The sequence below is a fragment of the Bipolaris zeicola genome, assembly GCF_000523435.1.
Source record: "Bipolaris zeicola 26-R-13 unplaced genomic scaffold scaffold_167, whole genome shotgun sequence".
NCBI lineage: Eukaryota > Fungi > Ascomycota > Dothideomycetes > Pleosporales > Pleosporaceae > Bipolaris > Bipolaris zeicola.
In genome coordinates this window covers 40,463-59,964 of record NW_006912216.1, presented here as the reverse complement: position 1 = coordinate 59,964, position 19,502 = coordinate 40,463, and the positions used below count along the sequence as shown (strand labels likewise).

Here is a 19,502-nt window from a genome sequence, read left to right as displayed (position 1 = left end):
GAGAGAGAGAGAGAGAGAAAATATACCATTGACTTATTGTGAACTTTTATCATGTTGTCCACCATCTCCCATCATCCGTTTTCTCGTGCAGACTTTGATATCGTAATGTCGTTTTCTTTTCTCTTTCCCATCCTCACTTCTCCAGCCTCACCGCCCTCCCCTCATCCCTCCACCACTCACACTGCACCCTCCTCACTCCATCCCCCTCAACCCGACTATTCCCAAACGCTTCAATCCTCAACTGCAACCCGGGCACCCCATCACCCTTCTCTTCATACCTCGGCCAAACCGGCACACCCTGCCTTACCCCCACACTCGGGCTCCCGCCCAACGCCACGAAATCCGAAAAAAACGCATGTAGCACCTGTTTCCCCACCTCTGGATACTGGACTCCACCTGCCCCCGCCGGTTCCGCCCAGGTATATTTGGTGTCGGCTGTATGCGGCACACCCTTCCACGCAGGAAAAGTGTTGTTAACTGCCCACACGGCTTTGAATACGTGTGCGCCTTTGGAAGCCATGCGAACGGCGGTTTCCTGACCAGGACAGACGTACATGTAATCTGTCAGCGCAGCCGAAAGACGATTATACTGTGTGGAATTCGGACTGAACGCGTACGGCCCATTCACCGGATCCAGCGCTGGATCCGGATACAACTTCTCGATATCCTGAAGATCGGCGGGAGTGAGGCCCGGGATGAGCGTGTGTAGGTAGGCCAGGAACTCCGCGTTTGTAGATATATCTCCTGGGGAGTAATATTTCGCTTCGTCAAGTACATTGGTAGTGATGGTGGGAATACGGTAGAACAGTCCCTCCTTACCCGCCTGCGACCCCGCTTTTTCGAGTAAAAAGCCGCCGCGGGTGGGTTGGAAGGGCCACGTGATGCTGTATTCGGAGGCGCGCCAGAGCTGGGTACTTGCGTTTTCCAGGGCGGAAATGGGGGCGGCGCGTAGGCAGGCGAGGATGGCGGTGTCGGAGCTATTTGCGGCGGAGGCGCAGCCCGCGAGGCTGAGGTACTGGCTAAACTGCTGTTGGTAGAGTGGGTACGAGGCGTTGGGGAAGGACCGCGCGGTTACGCTGCCGGATTGCAGGATGGCCTGGGAGAAGAGCGGGGAGGCGCCGTCTGAAGAGTTGTAGTTGTGGAAGAGGTGGATGGCGGTTGAGTGGGCGCCTGCGGAACGGCCGCCCAGCGTAACGCGGGATGCGTCGCCGCCGAACTGTGCAATGTATTTTTGTACGAATTCCAGGAGGGATTGCTGGTCTCGGAGGCCTAGGTTCAGCAGGCCTAGGCGCTCGAAGACGGGCGAGGGGAGGAAGCCGAAGGAGTTTACCTGGTTCGCGATTTTTTTTTAGTATATCAAACGCATATCTCTTTTTTTTTGGATATGGTACTATCTTACTCTGTAGTTGAAGTTGACGACGATTAATGGCTCGCGGGAATTAGATACGAAAGATGGTCCGTCGAAACTTCTTGAGCTACCAGCTACAAACCCACCCTGATTTTGTCAGAAAAGCACGGTCATATCAACATAGCAAACCGCAACTCACTCCATGAATCCAGACGAGTACAGGCAATTTCTCATGCGCCGATACATTCTGCGGACGAAACACATTCATGTTCAAACATGCCTCGTTAACCTCGTACGTGACATCCCGCGGATCCTGATGGCACGAAAATCCATATTGAGTTGCATTCTTCACGCCCTCAAACGATTCCGGGGGTCCAACGGGCGCGAACCGTGCTTCTCCTACAGGCTGCGAGACATAATCGATCCCGAGCCAGGCATCCACGGGCTTTGGCAGCGGCTTCTTGGTCAGTGTCTGCGAGATAGTCGTACCGACAAAGCTCCCGTAGCCGGGAAGCGTGACTTGGGGCGCGGCCTGTGTCGAGGCGACACTACTCAGCCATACGAGGGTGGTGAGAGTCTTTTGAGCCATGGTAAGACGAGTCATGACGCTGACGTAAAGTTGTGAAAGCAGCTCAGAGCGAGCAGCTTCGTCGACAACAAGAAGACGTTGCAGTTGGAAATACATTATGTTCTATTCAGGTTAAAAACAGGGCATGTTCTACATACAGACTCCGAAGTCGGGCCTTGCCAGTATCCGCTTGGTAAGTATACGCAGTATTACCCTCTTCTCCACCTGTCTTGGCCCAGTTGCCAAGAGATACAGTGGCACAGACCTTGGGACCTGCTCGATACGGTGCTTTCGATAAAAATTGTGGGGTGCGAAATTGCGTGACTAGCGATTCGTTATCGTCAACGGTAGACAGGGCCGGTACTTTTTCTATGAGCCGACATGACGGACGTTGGAAAATGTGGAGCAAGCCATGGAAGGTATCGCGACCGTCAGCGCTGCTTCGGGTAATAATGTCCCCGAAACCGGGCTTGCTGCTGCCGATCCCTCGTATGCGAACCATACCCAACTCCGAGGCATAGACCTTACCGCTGACTCTTGCAGCCAATCCCCGACTCGAAAATATTCAAATATTGCCCCAGAAATACGCCCCGTTGCGAGCGCTCGTTACGAAGAATGTCATCTTCGAAGACGGGCCTTTGTGCTTGGAGTCTTACACAAAGGCAGCCTCTGACGTCAGCGCAGCCAATCCGATAGAGCTGTTTTTGGTGCTTGCTCAACTCGGTAGATGCAGAGTTTGACATTCAACCTTGCGAGCTCCCACCGTCAAATCCTTTGTCTAGTTTCTTCAATGCCTCCTCGACCTCCACCGCTCTCTCTTCCCCACCCCTGAGGCCTTGCACACGGGGCAGATCACGCATGACTTGCTGTACCAGATCCTCAAGTGCTTTTGGATCCCTCATGCTACCTAGCGTAGCAGCATCGACTTTTCCTTTACCCTTGCTTCCTGTATCTGAGCGAGATGTCAGTGGCTGCTGGGGCTGAGGCTGAGGCTGTCGTTTTCGCAACATGACCTGCCCTTGTTTGTCCATGTAGGTTTCGTACCCTTGTTGATCGAGCACTTCGTCAGGCACGCGGACATTGACGGGTGATCTGTTGTTGCTCTCGCTTGCCGCTGCAGGAGTGCTTGAAGAAGATGATGAGTTCGTCGAGGTCTTGGCTTTGTTGATTGCATCTTGACTATATCTCTCAAGCGCATGAATGCAGTCTTGGTTTTCTTTGTTGCCTTCCATAAGGAACCGCAGACACATGATGGCATGCTCGCGGATATATGGGTTGTGCTCGTCATAGGAACAGCAATTCAAGACTGCCTCAATACCACCCAGAGGACGGATCTGGTCTTGTACTTGTTTGTTCTTCCACACCAGGGAGCTCAGCACAAGTACGGCAAGCTTCTTAAGGTTGCGCCATTCAAAGTCTGAGGGCTCATCGGCGGCTTCATCCATGTACGGCCTAGGTGATGGTGATGTTGGTGGAGGAGCATAGGCCTCTGCAGCTCCTGCTGTAGTGTCATATGGTCGCTCTACAGCAACCGGTTGGGGTTGTGATGACTGTTGTTGCTGCTGCTGTGAAGCATCTCCCTCTGCTGGTGCAGTTGTGGGTTGGGCATGTTGAACATTCCTCAGAGGTGGTGGTGACAACTGACCCTTAGGAATCGCTGCATCGAGCTCTTTGAGCAACGTAACTAGCTCGTGAGAAATCTCCCAGTTACTTAGCATCCTCTTCCATGTTTCGTGTTCAGTCAGGATAGCGAAGAACTCCAAGTATTGGTAGACGCCCTCGTACATGCGCTCCATATCCCAGAGATTGAGGGGAAAGTCCTCAGGTTGTGCATGTCCAGCCCGAATTTGTCCCTGGAGAAAAATGAGTGCGCAAGTCTGTGGAATGATATGCCGCCGGAACTCAGTGAGCAGGAAATTGACCATGTGAACGTCGCCCTGATCGACTTGTGGATGGTTCGCTTTGAGATGGCCTTTGGCGGGTTGGGTACGAGCTTGCCTCGCGCGGAAGATGTTGGTGAGAAGTTTCATTATGACGGCCTGAGCTGGCGATATAATATCCTTGGATCTGGTACATTGTCAGTTGAATTCTACCAAGTCATCCAGTGGACTTACTCAGATTCTCTGAAAGCATGATAGGCAAATGGTAGAAGCTGGTTCGCAAGGATGGCTTCCATGATTTTCACCATGAACTTGAAGTAGAGCTCTTCCTCCCTCAGGTCCCAGGCAGCAACAAAGATCAACAGCTCGCGCAGTAGATTTCTTCCGTTGTCTTGGGCAAGGAGAAGATGGCACCGAACACCATGCATGCTCCTCACGCTACTGAAGACAGTCGGATCCGAGTGATATCCAGGCTGTCCCTCTTGTGGCTCAACGATGCCAGCCATGATGATCATGGGTAGAACTTCGATCTCAGTGGGTCCCAGAATCAAGGGAACATCTGTGAGTAGACCTCGGCCTTCATCTCCAGGAATGTCGTCGTAGTCATCGTCATTATCATCGTCGTCCTCTGGTGGAGGGGAAGTTGGAGAGGCTACGTCACTGATTAGCCCTGATGGTCGGTCGGGGTCTGGCTCCAGACGCTTGAGCAAGTCTTCTTTGCCATTCTGAAGAATCTCGGCTCCAAAGGATGGCGGGTATGTCACACGGAAATCGATCTCACCTGCCGGGGGAGACCGTTTGATGCTGGGATCTAGTAACGAGTCATCCGCTGCTGGTTTCGGGGACTGCTTCTCCCCATCCTGGGCTGACGATGGTTGGTCTTGGCCGGACTCGTCCCCTGGTAACACGGTAATGGATGAGCGCATTCGGTCAACCTCAACCTGGAGCTGGTTGATGCTTTTGGCCAGCGCTTGCACGCTCTCCTCATTCTTGGCATGCTGATCGACAACCTTGCGGTATGTGCTGGACTGAGTGATTTGGTCCCGGTATCTGGCAACAACGTCTGCATAGAGCATGTTCCATTTCTAGAGAGGTCAGTAGGGACTTCGGAAAGAGAGACTAGTCTCCACTTACGTTCTTTTCTTCTTCGCTCATGGTTTGCCATCGTCTTCTGCACTCAGCGGCAATCTCATTTGCACCAGCCTTGACTCCGTGCTGTGTGAGAGCCTTCTTGACGTCATTTCCAGTCTCACCAATGTAGAGTAGGAAAGGGGACGAAGCGGGTTGTTGAGGTATCTTAAACGTGTCCAAGCTCCGCGCTGCGTGACTTGGCAAAGGCTGTTCTTCTGGAGGTGGTTCTTGATCCTGTTGCGGAAACTCATCCATTTTGTATTTCATATCGGCGAAGTTGGGGAGCTCATTGTCCAGGTGGCTATCAAAGAGTTCAATCCAGAGCATGAGTTTGCGCTGCTCATTCTTGGCGATGAGATTGTTCAGGAATTGTAGGCAAGTGATCAATAGCTTCTTATATGCATTGATGACGCCCTGCCATTTGTCCTCGTCTTGAGTTCCCGCTTCGCCGTCGTAGCCCCTCGCCGTGACACGCACACAGACATTTATGAGAGCGAATATGTCCTTGTCGAACAGCCTATCTGCACTGAGATTCTGTACCCGCTCTCCATGGACCAACACGTTGCGCGCAATGCACACAAGCTGGTTCAGCCGTTCCAGATCTCTCAGCAGGCTCGGTGAGTAACTAGCTATGAGGGGACCCGACAGCCCCTCATATTCTGGAGCTGCAGGATCTGGCGCAGCAAAGCAGCGACGTTCGAGCGAGGGAACAGCGGCCTTGAGTACGCCTGCAAGCTCGTCCCAAAACTCCCACGAGAGGCCGAGTTCTTCGCGCAACTCCAAGCTCTTGCGCGACTCCTCCAGTGTTTTCTTCACAATGTCGCGCTCCAACATGCGCAGCGTATCGTCTCTGATATAGCCGGGATTGTGAAAGTGAACGGTATAGGGGGCGAGTGCGAGGCGAAGACGGGTAAGGTATGGCCTTGCTGGTCTGCCATTTGAGCTCTCCGGGCGCTCAGACTCGCCCACGCTCTCGGTACCGTTGACGCTGCCGTCGACCATGTTGCCTGTCGAATTCTTCACAGTAATTGCTGGCGATATCGCGTGCTGATTCCAGTCATGCCACAGCTGGTGTTGGGCGAGTAGGCAGCGGTACACCCATACACGGATAGGGCCTGGAGCGCGTAGGATGCGGTAGAGGTTGTTGGAGGCCAGCTCTTGGGCAATGTTGTGGTACTGCGCCAGCGCTATTGGGGCAAAGGCAAGGTGGGCAGGATTTTTGGAGGCGTCTGAAAAAGGCGAAGGCAGATCAAGGGCAGGAAGCAGCGAATCGGAGGGCGTGGAGAAGCTGGAGTCCGAAGTCATACTATCACTTGGGAGGCGTAGAAAAATTACGATGTCAGGCACAGAGGACCCCCACCATGCCTGCCCCGCCTGACGTCGTTTCTCCACTGGGCTGGCCTGGCATACTATGCAAAAAGACAACGCCACATCACTAATCAATGAGGGCTTCCCATAGGATTTCCAAAAATGGTATTGTATTCATTCGTGCCAACACAGATTGTTGACAACAATATATATGTATGGAGAAAAATGAACCGCGCACAGGCACAAGTAGCCAAACGCGTCTAGTGGCTCCAGCTCGATCTTGGAAACAATGTAATGTGAGTCTTGACGCATGGTAATGGCATCTCTCACGGACATGAATTGTTCCGTTTGTTGTGTCACGCATATAAAAGAAAGAGTGGACGACAAGCCGGTGCTGGTAATGTATAGAGACTTACATACCCTCGGCCTTCAGTCTTGCCGCCATAAATCTACTTACCTTCTTCGGCTTTCCATTTCGCTCTTCCATGATTGGGTTCTCCTCGTCCTCTTCTGTCGCCTTGAATCCACCCTGTCGCTGGATAAATCGATTCCGCGCCTTGTGATACTGGGCTTGGATTTCGCGATTCAAAAGAACCTGGTCAAATTCATCAGGCGCTTGAGGCTCTGACGGTAAGGGGACGTGCTCAGTGATTGTTGAAGCTAGTGTCTGACCAGCAGGCCCAGTCGGTACAGGCGGCGCTTCTGGGACAGGAGGCGTAGGCAGTACTTGTGGAGTGTTTGCTGAAGCACGGGCACTCTTGAACTTCGAGATCTTGCCCGGCTTGGGAGGTTCTACTTCAGACGGTGGAGCAGGTGCAGATCTCTCTACGATGGTGTCTGCAATTGTTGACACTGGTTTGGCCGCCGGCTGTGTTGTTCGTTTTACTTCTGGCACTGGCTTCGGAGCTTCAGATACGTCGACTTCATTCGCGAATCGTACGCCCTTCTTCTTTGACTGTTCGTCGCCACCATCGTCTGTTGACTGCGCAGCGGACTTTGATGTATCCAAGGCCTTATCAAACTGCTCGTCTTTCTGTATACGCATGGTGCGAATGTCGCCAATGTGCTCGTCTAATGGGCGATCGTCCGGCCGCGGTCCAATATTTTCGAGCATGCGAGCACCCAGCTTCTTTTCAAGCTCCATCATCTGCTTTCGATATTCCTCAGTGATGACGGGCCTTGTGCTCCGACCGTATTCGTCTTCCTCTTCTTCATCCTCGGTGTCGTAGTCGTATTCATCGTAGTCTGATTCGTCATCAGAAAATGATGCAGTAGGCTCATCGAGGTTCAGCTCTGCAACGACTCGTCCAACTTCTGACATGCCATACTGCAGCATCTGCCTTCTAAGCTCGGCATCTTCTGGAGACTCGTCTTCGGGTATAACGGCCGACGAAAGGTCTTCGTCGTCCTCGAGCTCGACTGCTCTGACACCCTCTGGAAATTGCACCGACGCAAGGTCTTGACTAACTTGAGGTTTCAATACCGGCTTCACCTGTGGCTCGACGTCGACCTTCTCAGCGAAGGACACAGCTTTCTTTGGAGGAGACTGGTCCGTTGCAGTGCGGTTTTCGACAGGTGCCGGTTCCGACGAAACAGTAGGCGTGGATTCCTTCGCAGGATCTGAAACTGGCGGAGAAGTGGACGAAGGTTTCGGTGGTTGTTCCTTTGCTTGCGCCGCATTCTTCTTCTCCAGTTCAGCCTTCTGAATCCCAGCCTTGCGCAACACATCCACAAGCTCAGCAGCAGCCTTTCCCGTCTGGTTGACTGAGCTCGATATCTCGTTACCTTCTTCGTCTAGCTCTTCTTCAATGTCCATCATTGGTTCGCCTTCTTCATTGTCCATCCCAGGCTCTAACAGGACATCGACACCAGCAAGCTTCTTCTCGGCGGCATCAAGGTTCTTCTCGATTGTAGCACTATTGGTTCGCACATAGTCAATGCGTCTAGAGATCTTGTTAACAACTTCGTTACCAGTGCTTTCGGTTGACGATTTCTTGCGGAGCAGCTCGTCGAGCTCTTTTTCATTGAGCAACTCGAGCTCCAGTTCGCGTGCCATCTCACGTATTTGTGAGGGCGAGGGGTCACCGGCAGCCTCGATTTCTTCTTTGAGCGCCTCATACTCGGCCTCCCAGGTGGTCCAGTGATTCAAGGACTTGCGGAGCTGGTCAACAGTCTGTTGAAGCTGCACTCGGCGGCGTTCAATATCCTCTAGAGTAATTTGTGTCGAGGCTGCCATTATGTCGGTGTTGTCCTAGAGTAGACGAGGTGAAGGAGGAAGAAGAAGGGAAAGAAAAAAGTTGGCGGAATTTGTCTGCAGAAAATGGCCGAGCTTGGCAGTTAGCTCGCCCCGCAGGGGGACCATGCGCGCGCATCCAGAGCACTGGCGTCTTACAATGCTACAACCAACTTCGTATGTAATTATTCACAAAAGCTCGCCATCGCATTATTTTGTTCACTCGTATTGGGAAGGCAAGCCATGCTGTCGGTCTAAGAGAGCAATAAGCGAAATCCTACTGCTGAGTAATCAGCCCAAGACAAGTTACTCGCCTGCAAAGCTTCACATCACCTTCGCCTCACCTCCGCCATGTCGAGATCCGGACGCGCAACAGGCGCGTCGAAGCAGGATAGCGGTGCGTTTGCCCTTTCTAAATCTCTATATAACCTATCTTTGCTGCATGCGCCGCGCGAACCTCTCGCTGATGCTCTCTCAGGCGTATGCCCCGTCTGCAAGGCGTCGGGTTACCTTGACCCGAACATGCAATTCAAAATCAACCCTACGTGCTATCATTCCATGTGCGATACCTGTGTCGAACGTCTGTTTGGAGGCAACAAAGGAAACAACATATGTCCTGTGGCGGGATGCGCAAAGACATTGGCATACAGGAACTTTCGAAGGGCAACCTTTGAAGATTTGAAGGTGGAAAGGGAGGTGGATCTGCGAAAGAAGGTTATGAAGATGCAAGTGAAGTTTGCCGTGCACATATTGGTGTTGGGCTAACAGCAGACCAGTATGAACAAAACAGAAGACGATTTCGAGACGTTGAGAGATTACAACGATTACCTAGAGCAGGTCGAAGAAATGACCTGGAACCTTATCCTCAACATTGACGTGGATGCGACGTGGAACAAACTTCACCGGTTCGAAGCACTCCAAAAGGCAGACTCGAATGCCGCTACTACAAAGCGTGACGCTGGGAAGAATGGTGGTGCCAAAGGTACCGGCCAGAAGGATGATGGCGCTGATCTCATGTTCCGTGGACTCAAGAAATATGTTCCGCCACCAAAGGAGCCGCCTTTCGATCCATGGGGAGGATACAATATTGCTCCTCAGTACTACGTACTTCAAGACAATTACGATGTCGACTGGTATGCGCGTATGAAGAAAGACTCGGCACATCTTGTTGGAGGACACAGTCTGCAGGACTACTGCGACCGCGCGTTGCGCGAAGCCTTTGGAGGCTTCGGGGTCTTTATTGAGGATGAGATCGCAGCAAGGGATGCTCCGTCCATGTCTATGGATGCAGATGTCGGCACCGAACATGCAGCAGCGGCTGCCATGAGTGGGAAGGAGGCGAACATGGACGACATCTTCTAATCTTCTTCTACTATGATACCCGGCATAATGCCAACATTGGGCGGCGTTTGCAAAAGATCAGTGTATCAGTACTTGAGAATACGGCGTTTTGTATGTAACAACATTAATGAATTGGATTTGCCATACCTCATGTTCTACGTTCCAAGCTCCTCCGTCGAATCTCCCCTGCTGCTCCATGATACTCTAAATCATCATACTCAAACTGCTCTTCTGGTAACGCATACCCCTCGCCACCTCTAACCTGCCTTGTCCGCGCAGCGATCGGATTAGGATTGGCTTCCGGGTCCTGCGAGTTATCCAGAGCTCCCTTCCTCTCACCCGCCATTCCATCTACCGGCTGAAAGACGCCTCTCGTCCTTGCTCCCTTCAGCACCTTAACATCTACAGCCACCGCCAGCAGCGTTGCGAGCAAACCCAGCAGCGCAAAGCTAAACAGCGCCTTGTACTGCCTACATATGTTCACTCCTGTATCAGAGTCCCAATGCGAAGTATCACAGACACCCGCTACCGTGCCGGAAGTCCATCTCGCCAGCAGCCCAAACGACACAATCCACAGCACCCCGAGTGAACCGTTGACGGCGATATTCAAACCCGGATTAAGACCGTGGTATAAATGCAGCACAATAGTCGATGCAAGAGCGACAATAGTCAGGACTGATACCACCATAAGCTATTCCCGAATTAGCCATCGATCTCTTTTCTATATCCCTCCGTCGCACCAGGCAATGATGCCCAAAAGGTTTCAATCAAATCAACATTCTGGGATAATCGTACCAAGATAAACGTCCAGGGCAACGTATACCCATCCCGCGATAGTTCGCGCAAGAAATACGACATAATACCCGCTACCACGAGCGACGAGACTAGTTGTGCGCTTCGTGGAAGGTGGAACCAGAGGAAGGGGTACGGCGTGGGTTTCACGCGGTCTTTACGCGTCGCCATGGCGGGCGGGCCGGGCGGGTAGTGAGAGCAAGAGTGCTGCTTCTCGGGCGGTAGACACGGGTTCAAAGTAAAAAAAACAATCTACAGTTTGTGCGATGGGGGAATAAATGAGTGTAGGTGGTGGGTTTAGTTACACGTGGGATTCGGCCGCTGGGTGGGCTATTTCTGGTGCCGCGTGTAGATCTTTGATGCCGAGATCGAGCCGTGACGGCGTGTTATGTTTGTTATGATGACGGCATTGAATTCTAACAGACAAAACTCCCGTAGAGATCTTGCTGGAAGTGGTTTTGATTATTGACACTAGGGGGAATTATCTCATGCTAATGCAGAATGTACGCTTCGTGACAACCTTGCGGTCAAGCTGTGCCAGCTATCACACCGCATAGGTAGGATGTTGAGATTAGCGCAGCAGCTAGTGTCGGTATGAAGGACGCCAGTATGTTGAATGTATTGTATGCTATTGTTGGGTTCGCTGTAATTTACACATTACTTTTATTAGGATTGACCATGCAAGTTGCTTACAAGAGTAGACACAGATGCAGGGTATGCGTCAGATGTTGTATAATAGTGCAAAATTCGCGGAAAGTCAAACTTGGGATAAAGCGAGTAGAAGCTAGATTTCAAAGCATTTAGTCTAGAAAATCCTGGATACTGATACATGGAGGGGATATTACCTTTAGCGTGTATTTCCCAGTGCAACCCCATGGCAGCCTCTTCTACCGTCTTTCTCTACGAAGGTAACGCCGGCCATTTTATTGGCAACCCAATAAGCCGTCTCTCGATGCAGATTTTTCGTGTCAAAATCATAGTCGTCGCTGGGCATCTCTATCTTCTAGTTAGTCTGTGGTCTTTGCACATTTTTTAACCGGACAAACCTAGAGGCACCTTCAACCTGGGATCTTCGGCAACCAGTCTTGCATTTCCAGGCGCAGCCACAGAAGAAAACCCGTTCGCAAGGCTTTGGTAGATCGCAAGCATATTCTCGATATTCTCATCCACAGCATTACCCGATATGAGCTCTTTGACCAGACCACAAATGCAGACTCGTGCGAGGTGTTTGAATAGTCTATCTTTATTAAGTGCTAGCCCTTCGGGGAAACCTGACTTTTGCGGAAACACTTCTTCGTATCCAATTCTCGCGTTAGGATCTACAGTCTCTGCAACCAAAAGAAGGTGGTATTGATCGGGAACCGAGGATTGGAACGTTTGAACCTGTATATCAAGCTTGACATTTGGACTACTACTGCGTTGACGGAAAGCTTCTTCGATTTCTTTTTTTACTGTGGCACCGAACTCTTGGTATTCGTCTTCTGGTGCGTGGGCGATGATACTAATAATTGTTACCTCCCCTCGTTTCTCCAGGATGAAAGCCTTCAGTGGGACTTGGAGTGGCTTGACCCAGAGCTTTATACGTCCAGGGATCTTGACATAGTCGGTATGCCATCCTTGTTCGTAACTTGTGTCAAGCTTGATGAAATCCTCACCAATCCCAATAGCCTTCAGAGTAGGTAGCAGGACTTCTACCACATTGTGGTAAGATGGGGCTTTGACACAAAGCGTCCCTGCTCTGATGGTTAACCCAATCCCAGCCTTCGGGATGATCGGTTGGATGTAGGCGGCAGCTCCCAGGTGTGAGAAAAGGATGTATGGTATCATGGCAATCATGAAAATTGCGGCTGAGCCCTCAACAGTGATATCTAGATACTTTCCAACTTCGATAACCTCTGCTTTGGGGTTCTTGTGCGGCTTGAAAACAAGCTGTCGGCTTGCAATCGCGTTACCTTCTACGACTGCTCCAGTGAGGTATGCCATAGTATCAATGGCGATAGTGTGTTCGACACGTAGCCCACCGATACCTGGTCTGTTTGCGCGTATAGAATTGATCTGCACATTTCGATTGAGCAGGGTGGAAAAGGATAGGACATCCCGAATTATTCCGCCGCCCCCTTCGAAATGGGTGCATTCCAGGACTACAAACTCTTCGGCCGCCATTTCTTTAGTATTGAGCAGGCTGGTGATGTGTACAAATGACCAAAAACTGTATGTATGCACAAATAGGACTGATAAAGTGGGAGCTGTTGGTACAGATATTAGCGTCGGGTAAAGTAGACGCATAAGTGTCTGGTCAGGAGGTAGTAGCGAACTTTCGAATGGATGGGTCCTCGCAAGGGCAGTGGCTGTTACGATGGCACGCAGACGCCTCTAAATGTACATGAGCTTGCATGTGATCATAGAATGCATGAATGACGTGGTACAACACTTTTGCCTGGTTGATTGCCGTGTCTGCCTTCCTTGACGTGGGGTACCTCCTGCAACCTCAGCCACATCAGCCTGATGGATATAAGTAAGGCTATGAGAAAAGACAGCGCGGCAACTGCGCTATTCATCCACACAACTACAGAGATGGCTCTGATATCCCTTAACGTTGTATCTAAGGGCAATATTGCGCACTTGCCAACAACTAGTACAGATACCGTTCAGCACTGCGCGGCGCCTCAAACTAATGCAGACGCTCGTTATTGGCTCCCTGGTCCTCCCCCGCGTCGAAGAATCAAGGAATTGAGGCCCCCAGAAAATCTTCCTTGCATCAAACATCATCTAAAGATCCCGGTCCGAAAAGTTAATCTTTGGTCATTCCAAAACCGAACCAGTACAACCCTGGCGCCTTACTTCGATGCGCGCAAGGCTACTAGCAGTCTTGATGGTAATACTCTGAGCACAACACAGCGCTACCTCTTTCATGGCTGCGCGAACGAAATAAGCCCAGCTTTATTAGAATCTTTCTCAAGATATGGGCCTTCGATCTACTTCTCGCGGCCCCAGAGCTACTTCTCTCGCACCCCCGCCGTTTATTGGACGGAATCTCTAGACTTTGCGTTTGCCTGGTGCGTTTTCAGTGAGACTAGTCACTGGTAACCTAAGCTATCGCCCGAGACAACGCCATTCGAATGTCTGATCTATGTTTCGAGAGTGGAGCAAAACATCCTAATTGACGAGTCCCATTGCTACATGGTTCCCACTCCCTCCAACTATGACGAAGAACAGCAGCTTGTGGAAGTAAGCAAGCACTGGCCGAGAAGTTTGTACATAACTAACTAACACATGTAAAATAGTGGTGTGATTCAAACATGTCAAAATCAGCGGAGCCAGACCGTGTGCCGCCGCCATACTCCAATCGATCAGACTGGCCTTTGATAGGAAGCAGAATACCACAGGTGAGTTTAATGCCTCTGTCAGATGGCCACGTTCCACTTATAGTCATATCAGCATACTATGGACTCATTAGCCTCTTTCAACGTCCGCGAGTTTCCGGCATTGGGTACAACACGCGTCCAAGATATCGTCATGTACGCAGCTTGTGACGAGAAGATGAGTTATAGATTAGCTTCGGCAGGTGTCGAGGTTCGACCCAAGCCCACTAAAAGCCCATTAATTCGCTGATATAATTATAGATCTTACACCTCGTTTCTCTACCACCATCTAGTCATCGGGCGATGTTGTAGAGTGTCAATAGTCTGAAGACATATTTGGATGAAATATCATCCATCATCCTATTCTCGCTAGCCAGGGCATCCCCAGTGTGTATTATCCCAAAACGTGAATTTTCCCACGATGCGATTTAAGTGTCGATTATTAGTGTGGATGTTGGGAGGTGTGACGGTACATCGGGGAGCTGGTGGGATGGTTCGCGTGCACGTCCTCCTCCTATATCAAATAACGTTCTATTAATACATTTTGGCCGCCAGAATTCAACCATTTCAGCTTCCGTATAGGAATCGTCAGCGTAAATTCCACCTTGATGTTTTCCTGGTGCATAAATGACAGGCCACATAGGGATGTAACAGAGTTCCTGTCGTAATGGTCAATTTTTGATACGCCCCATAACGAACCACAATAACTCACGTTAAATGCGCATTTGGACAAAAGATTATAGCATTACTATACGCTCTTTTACTCCACTTAGCAGCCACTGGAGATCTTTTAGACTCCATCCCTCAATGGATCCTACCCTACGATACGTATCCTTGTTAGAATCGTCTCGCTGTAGGACCCATACGAAAAAATGGAGCTCCAAGTCATTGCGTGCACTGCGTCCAACATCATTGTCGTGTACACCGTTCTCATTGTCCACTCCTTCGTCTTCCGTTTTCTTTTCGTCATCTCTGTCACGCGGGTATGTCCGCCAAACAGCAACCGGCACACCAACTAATTCTGCCTTGTCGGTTGAACCTCGGCCGTCAGTGGTGTACTGCCCTAAACTCTCTGACTTCGCGGAATCAGTGAGATAATAAACCTGTTCGGAACCCCACGGCCACTCAATTTTGACCGGTCGTACAGCGCTGACTATAGTTAAGGCGCCTTCTTTGATGGAACCAAAGGCGTCATTTAGCGGCTTGATATCTGTGCTCAGCAGCTCGTAGCACACAGCTAACACACCAGGTTCGATCTTTTCGACACTGCCGGCCCATTGAGACCACGCCATACACGAATCACGCGGCGCGTCGTCAGGATAAACCACTCCATGATCGCACGCTACCCATGACCAAGACGGCCCGGGGTATTCGGCTGCGTACTGACTGACAGGGCTATAGTCGTATTCAGTTCTCCACTTGAGTATTTCCTTGATTGGACACGACGACTTCCACAGGAGCCCGTAGACAAATTCCGACGCCCACAGCCCAGCGTAGTACTCGCTTCTCACTCTCTCTGCAATCATGCGCGCGACGCCTGATATCGCAGCGAAACGGTCCTGTCCCTTGGTCAGGTTTCGGCGGCTATAATCGGCGACAATGCGGTACCACATGCCCATAAGCGTATGGACGTCAAGCTCCTGCAACGCGGTCTTCGTAACGATGGCGGAGTCCTTGTGCAAAGATTCAAGTGGCAACGGAGAAGAGCAGGAGCGTGAGAACCGCGCCGTGTTGCACTCATAGAAGAGCTTACCGTTGGCGAAATACAGTATCCGCGCAGACAAGAGACGTTCTTGGAGCGTCCAGGCTCTTGAGTTCCAGGGCCAGCCATCTCCGGGGTAGAAGTGTTCGTGCCATGCTTTTTCCTTGGATTGCTCATAAATCGCAATCGTCGTCGGAGAATCGGCATTGTTCCACTGGACATTGAATTGACAGATTGCAGCGTGCGGAGTCCAGGTCGACTCTTTTAGGAACCCGGCAAAGGCGTCTTTCACGCACGACGTGATTGTTACTGCAGCGTTCGCATAGACCTCCGGCATCTGCGCGGCTTCTCTTTGCCAGTCCTCGCAATCCTGCTGAACAATACATAGGCTGTCAATCCATAGATACTGAAAACCGAGTGCCCGCACCACTTCGACTGCGTCGCGAAATGTCTGTGGCAAGTCGTCAATCTCTATTCCCTCCTTAACATGCCTATCGAGGTTGTCTTTGGTAGTAGTGATGGGCTCGCGGAGGCCCCAGCAGTGGCTCAGCGCGATGTAGCGGTCAAGGCGTCCGTGTGATACAACAAGACGCACCCGCGAGGAGTCTTTGCCACCTACATCAATCACACGTGTTGGGAGCGGCCGGTCCCCAAGCGGTGAACATCGCGGATGCTTTTCACCACAAAAGCGCAGCCACTCTTTAGCCGCGTCTTCAACCGTTGGCCATGGCACACTGTGAGTTATAAGTGGACCTGGAGATCCCACGACCGGAACAACGTAGAACGGCAGTGTCCAGTGTGATCGGTCCGGCTTCCAATGATATGTCTCCGCGAACTCAATCCCTGGCGTACCAACCGCTGGACTCCCGTCCGCGTCAAGATCTTGCCGCTTTCTTTCGATAGCGTAGACCACTAGTGGGAAGTGAGGATCATCCTGGGAGCGAAGGTCCTCGAACACGAGCGAGCAAAGCGGACAGCCCTCTTTCGCAGCCTGAGACAGAGCCTCCAGCGTTGTATGGTGCGGGATAATGTTTTTGTTCTGACTCCGGTATGTCACAATGTGGCTGAGATCGGGTTCTGGTTTCTGGAGGATGTCAACGAAAGGGAAGTTTTGGCAGACGGTACAGAGAGCCATGTGTTGCAAACAATAATGAGAATCCTCACTTTTACAGGGGACAAGAAGGCTGGAGGCCCAGGGACGTCCACGTCAGAATAATAATCATCGCGGGGCTCAGAGTCACGTGGTGTGTCGTCACACTAAGGCTTGCTATTCAGGATAGCAGTGCAGGAAGCGACGGTAGTTCATGCAGATATTGTGATAACATTTACTTACTTAGACTAAGTGAGCGTAAGACCTCACCCTATCCCTAAGTACCGACTCCGTGTATTGCGGATCCACCGGGGAAATTAACCCTACAGGTATTCATCGAAAAGACGAAGGATTCTTGATAGTTCGGGGCAACGCCGAATGTGTTTGTTATGCTGCCAAGCTGAAGTCCCACATTCGCCCAGAACGACGATAGTCGCCTTTGCACAAGCGAGCAGGAGGCGTTCAGCTGAAGACTAGTGCAGCCAGGCATCCACGCAATTCGAATGCCGTGTTGCGCAACTTTTGCATGCTCCCGGACTGCGGGACCATGCAACTAGGCGCAGGCACCCGAGAAAAAAAACCGATGGTATCTTGTAGGCAAATACCCTGTCAACGAGGCGTCGTCTATGCATCGGATAAATGCGACAAAGAGGATCTAGGCTTAGCTGCCCCTGTTCAACTACATCGTTTTCGGGTTGACAAGCTGGACCTCGCTGGACATGCATGTCTTCGGCCTCATTGATGCGGAGGATAAACTGGACGCCTAACGGAGACTATTATAATACCCTTGCTCCGCCCACCTGCACCCTAAGTGTTCTGCTCTGGAGTGCCTTCATTCCACGTCTAACGGGAAGATGAAGCTCCTAGGATTGGCATTGGCTGTGTATGGCCTGGTGGAACAGACTGATGCAGCCACAGTAAAGCGCGCAGAGAGTGTGTCTGGGAATTCCAGCTCTTACGATTTTGTAAGTCTTTTATCCAGCTGTCACCTCGAGCTTGCCAACATCTGTTTCCTAACAAGCAGCCTAGATTATCGTAGGTGGTGGTACTGCAGGTCTCGCTGTTGCATCGCGCATAAGCAATGGCCTCCCAGACATCAAGGTATTGGTCATAGAAGCAGGGCCCGATGGCCGTCAAGACCCGGGGATCTTCATTCCAGGAAGAAAAGGCTCGACGCTCGGCGGGAAATATGACTGGAACTTTACCACGATACCACAGCCGAATGCGAACAATCGCGTCTTTACCCAGAATCGCGGAAAAGTGCTTGGTGGAAGTTCGGCGCTCAACCTCATGACATGGGACCGCACTTCGGAGTACGAGCTAAATGCTTGGGAGAAACTCGGCAACGTTGGCTGGAACTGGAAGAATTTTTATGCAGCCATGTTAAAGGTCGAAACGTTTTTGCCATCTCCCGAATATGGCTCCGATGGTGTTGGCAAGACTGGTCCTATTCGAACTCTTATCAACAGAATCATTCCTCGCCAGCAAGGCACCTGGATCCCGACTATGAACAATCTGGGTCTGACTCCCAATCGAGAATCCCTCAATGGTCATCCTATTGGTGTTGCGACCCAACCAAGCAACATTAGGCCAAACTACACCCGTTCTTACGCACCAGAGTATCTCCAGCTCGCTGGACAGAACCTCGAATTGAAGCTAGATACCCGAGTCGCAAAAGTCAACTTCAAAGGGAAAACCGCCTCTGGTGTTACCCTAGAAGATGGCACTATCATCAGCGCGCGGCGGGAAGTGATTTTGTCTGCTGGATCCTTCCAAACACCTGGTCTTCTCGAGCACTCAGGCATCGGGGACTCAGCCCTCCTAGAGAAACTTGGAATTCAAGTGGTCAAGCACCTACCTTCTGTTGGTGAAAATCTCCAGGACCACATCCGCATCCAGCTGGCATTCCAACTCAAACCAGAATATACTTCATTCGACGTTCTGAGAAATGCCACACGTGCGGCTGCCGAGTTAGCCCTATACAACGCCGGAGAGCGCTCACTCTATGACTACACCGGCAGTGGATACGCCTACTTTCCCTGGAATCTGATCTCTAACGCCACAGCCTCAAAACTCCAAGCCCTAGTCGACAACGACACAACCCTAACCTCAGCCACCGACAAGCTAAAGAAAAGCTACTCGTCCCCATCTCTCAATAACAAAGTCCCCCAACTCGAAGTCATCTTCTCAGACGGTTACACTGGCCGCAAGGGCTACCCCGCAGCCAACTCGTCCCAATTCGGCATCGGCACTTTCTCCCTCATCGGCGCAGTCCAGCATCCCCTGAGCAAAGGCAATGTCCACATCACCTCGCAAAACATCAGCGATAAACCGCTCATCAACCCAAACTACCTCTCGCACCCTTACGACCTCCAGGCCATCACCAGTCTCGCAAAGTTCATGCGCAAAATTGCTTCCTCGGCCCCAATGAACGAGGTGTGGACTCAGGAATACGAACCTGGTAGTGCTGTACAGACAGATGCCGATTGGGAGAGTTTTGCAAAGGAAAATACGCTGAGTATTTATCACCCAGTTGGTACTGCTGCGCTGCTTCCGGAGAAGGATGGGGGTGTAGTAGACGCGAAGCTGAGGGTATATGGCACAAAGGGTCTGAGGGTTGTAGATGCGAGTGTTATTCCTCTATTACCCAGTGCGCATATTCAGACACTGGTATATGGAATTGCTGAACGAGCGGCGGAGATGATTGTTGCTGAATACAAGTACTAGTTACATAGCATTCAGCATTT

At 51.2% G+C, this 19,502-nt stretch overlaps 10 protein-coding genes across 10 annotated transcripts; 3 read left to right on the top strand and 7 right to left on the bottom strand.

Moving 5' to 3' along the window:
• Positions 1-133: 133 nt before the first annotated feature.
• Positions 134-2,033, bottom strand: COCCADRAFT_104118 (uncharacterized protein; the record flags this gene model as incomplete). The annotated part of the gene is made up of 2 exons (XM_007717162.1): positions 134-1,330; positions 1,548-2,033. 2 exons carry the CDS (start codon positions 2,031-2,033, stop codon positions 134-136), a joined length of 1,683 nt encoding a protein of 560 aa, XP_007715352.1.
• Positions 2,034-2,659: 626 nt separating this feature from the next.
• On the bottom strand, positions 2,660-6,232 carry COCCADRAFT_104143 (uncharacterized protein; the record flags this gene model as incomplete). The annotated part of the gene is made up of 3 exons (XM_007717161.1): positions 2,660-3,983; positions 4,031-4,881; positions 4,931-6,232. The coding sequence occupies 3 exons, from the start codon at positions 6,230-6,232 to the stop codon at positions 2,660-2,662; spliced, it is 3,477 nt and encodes a 1,158-aa protein (XP_007715351.1).
• Positions 6,233-6,647: 415 nt separating this feature from the next.
• COCCADRAFT_39418 (uncharacterized protein) lies at positions 6,648-8,471 on the bottom strand (the record flags this gene model as incomplete). The annotated part of the gene is made up of 1 exon (XM_007717160.1): positions 6,648-8,471. One exon carries the CDS (start codon positions 8,469-8,471, stop codon positions 6,648-6,650), a length of 1,824 nt encoding a protein of 607 aa, XP_007715350.1.
• A 348-nt stretch (positions 8,472-8,819) lies between these two features.
• COCCADRAFT_39417 (uncharacterized protein) lies at positions 8,820-9,830 on the top strand (the record flags this gene model as incomplete). The annotated part of the gene is made up of 2 exons (XM_007717159.1): positions 8,820-9,193; positions 9,245-9,830. The coding sequence occupies 2 exons, from the start codon at positions 8,820-8,822 to the stop codon at positions 9,828-9,830; spliced, it is 960 nt and encodes a 319-aa protein (XP_007715349.1).
• A 127-nt stretch (positions 9,831-9,957) lies between these two features.
• Positions 9,958-10,772, bottom strand: COCCADRAFT_7601 (uncharacterized protein; the record flags this gene model as incomplete). Its single annotated transcript, XM_007717143.1, has 2 exons — positions 9,958-10,500; positions 10,605-10,772. 2 exons carry the CDS (start codon positions 10,770-10,772, stop codon positions 9,958-9,960), a joined length of 711 nt encoding a protein of 236 aa, XP_007715333.1.
• Positions 10,773-11,633: 861 nt separating this feature from the next.
• COCCADRAFT_104153 (uncharacterized protein) lies at positions 11,634-12,764 on the bottom strand (the record flags this gene model as incomplete). The annotated part of the gene is made up of 1 exon (XM_007717158.1): positions 11,634-12,764. The coding sequence occupies one exon, from the start codon at positions 12,762-12,764 to the stop codon at positions 11,634-11,636; it is 1,131 nt and encodes a 376-aa protein (XP_007715348.1).
• Positions 12,765-13,175: 411 nt separating this feature from the next.
• On the top strand, positions 13,176-14,213 carry COCCADRAFT_39414 (uncharacterized protein; the record flags this gene model as incomplete). Its single annotated transcript, XM_007717157.1, has 4 exons — positions 13,176-13,661; positions 13,695-13,829; positions 13,886-13,987; positions 14,040-14,213. The coding sequence occupies 4 exons, from the start codon at positions 13,176-13,178 to the stop codon at positions 14,211-14,213; spliced, it is 897 nt and encodes a 298-aa protein (XP_007715347.1).
• A 1,132-nt stretch (positions 14,214-15,345) lies between these two features.
• COCCADRAFT_62710 (uncharacterized protein) lies at positions 15,346-15,872 on the bottom strand (the record flags this gene model as incomplete). Its single annotated transcript, XM_007717156.1, has 2 exons — positions 15,346-15,636; positions 15,717-15,872. Coding segments are annotated over 2 exons (447 nt in total), but the record flags the coding sequence as incomplete, so codon positions are not given.
• Positions 15,873-15,960: 88 nt separating this feature from the next.
• Positions 15,961-16,371, bottom strand: COCCADRAFT_65720 (uncharacterized protein; the record flags this gene model as incomplete). The annotated part of the gene is made up of 1 exon (XM_007717155.1): positions 15,961-16,371. A coding segment is annotated over one exon (411 nt), but the record flags the coding sequence as incomplete, so codon positions are not given.
• A 1,238-nt stretch (positions 16,372-17,609) lies between these two features.
• Positions 17,610-19,482, top strand: COCCADRAFT_28747 (GMC oxidoreductase; the record flags this gene model as incomplete). The annotated part of the gene is made up of 2 exons (XM_007717147.1): positions 17,610-17,720; positions 17,785-19,482. 2 exons carry the CDS (start codon positions 17,610-17,612, stop codon positions 19,480-19,482), a joined length of 1,809 nt encoding a protein of 602 aa, XP_007715337.1.
• Positions 19,483-19,502: the final 20 nt, after the last annotated feature.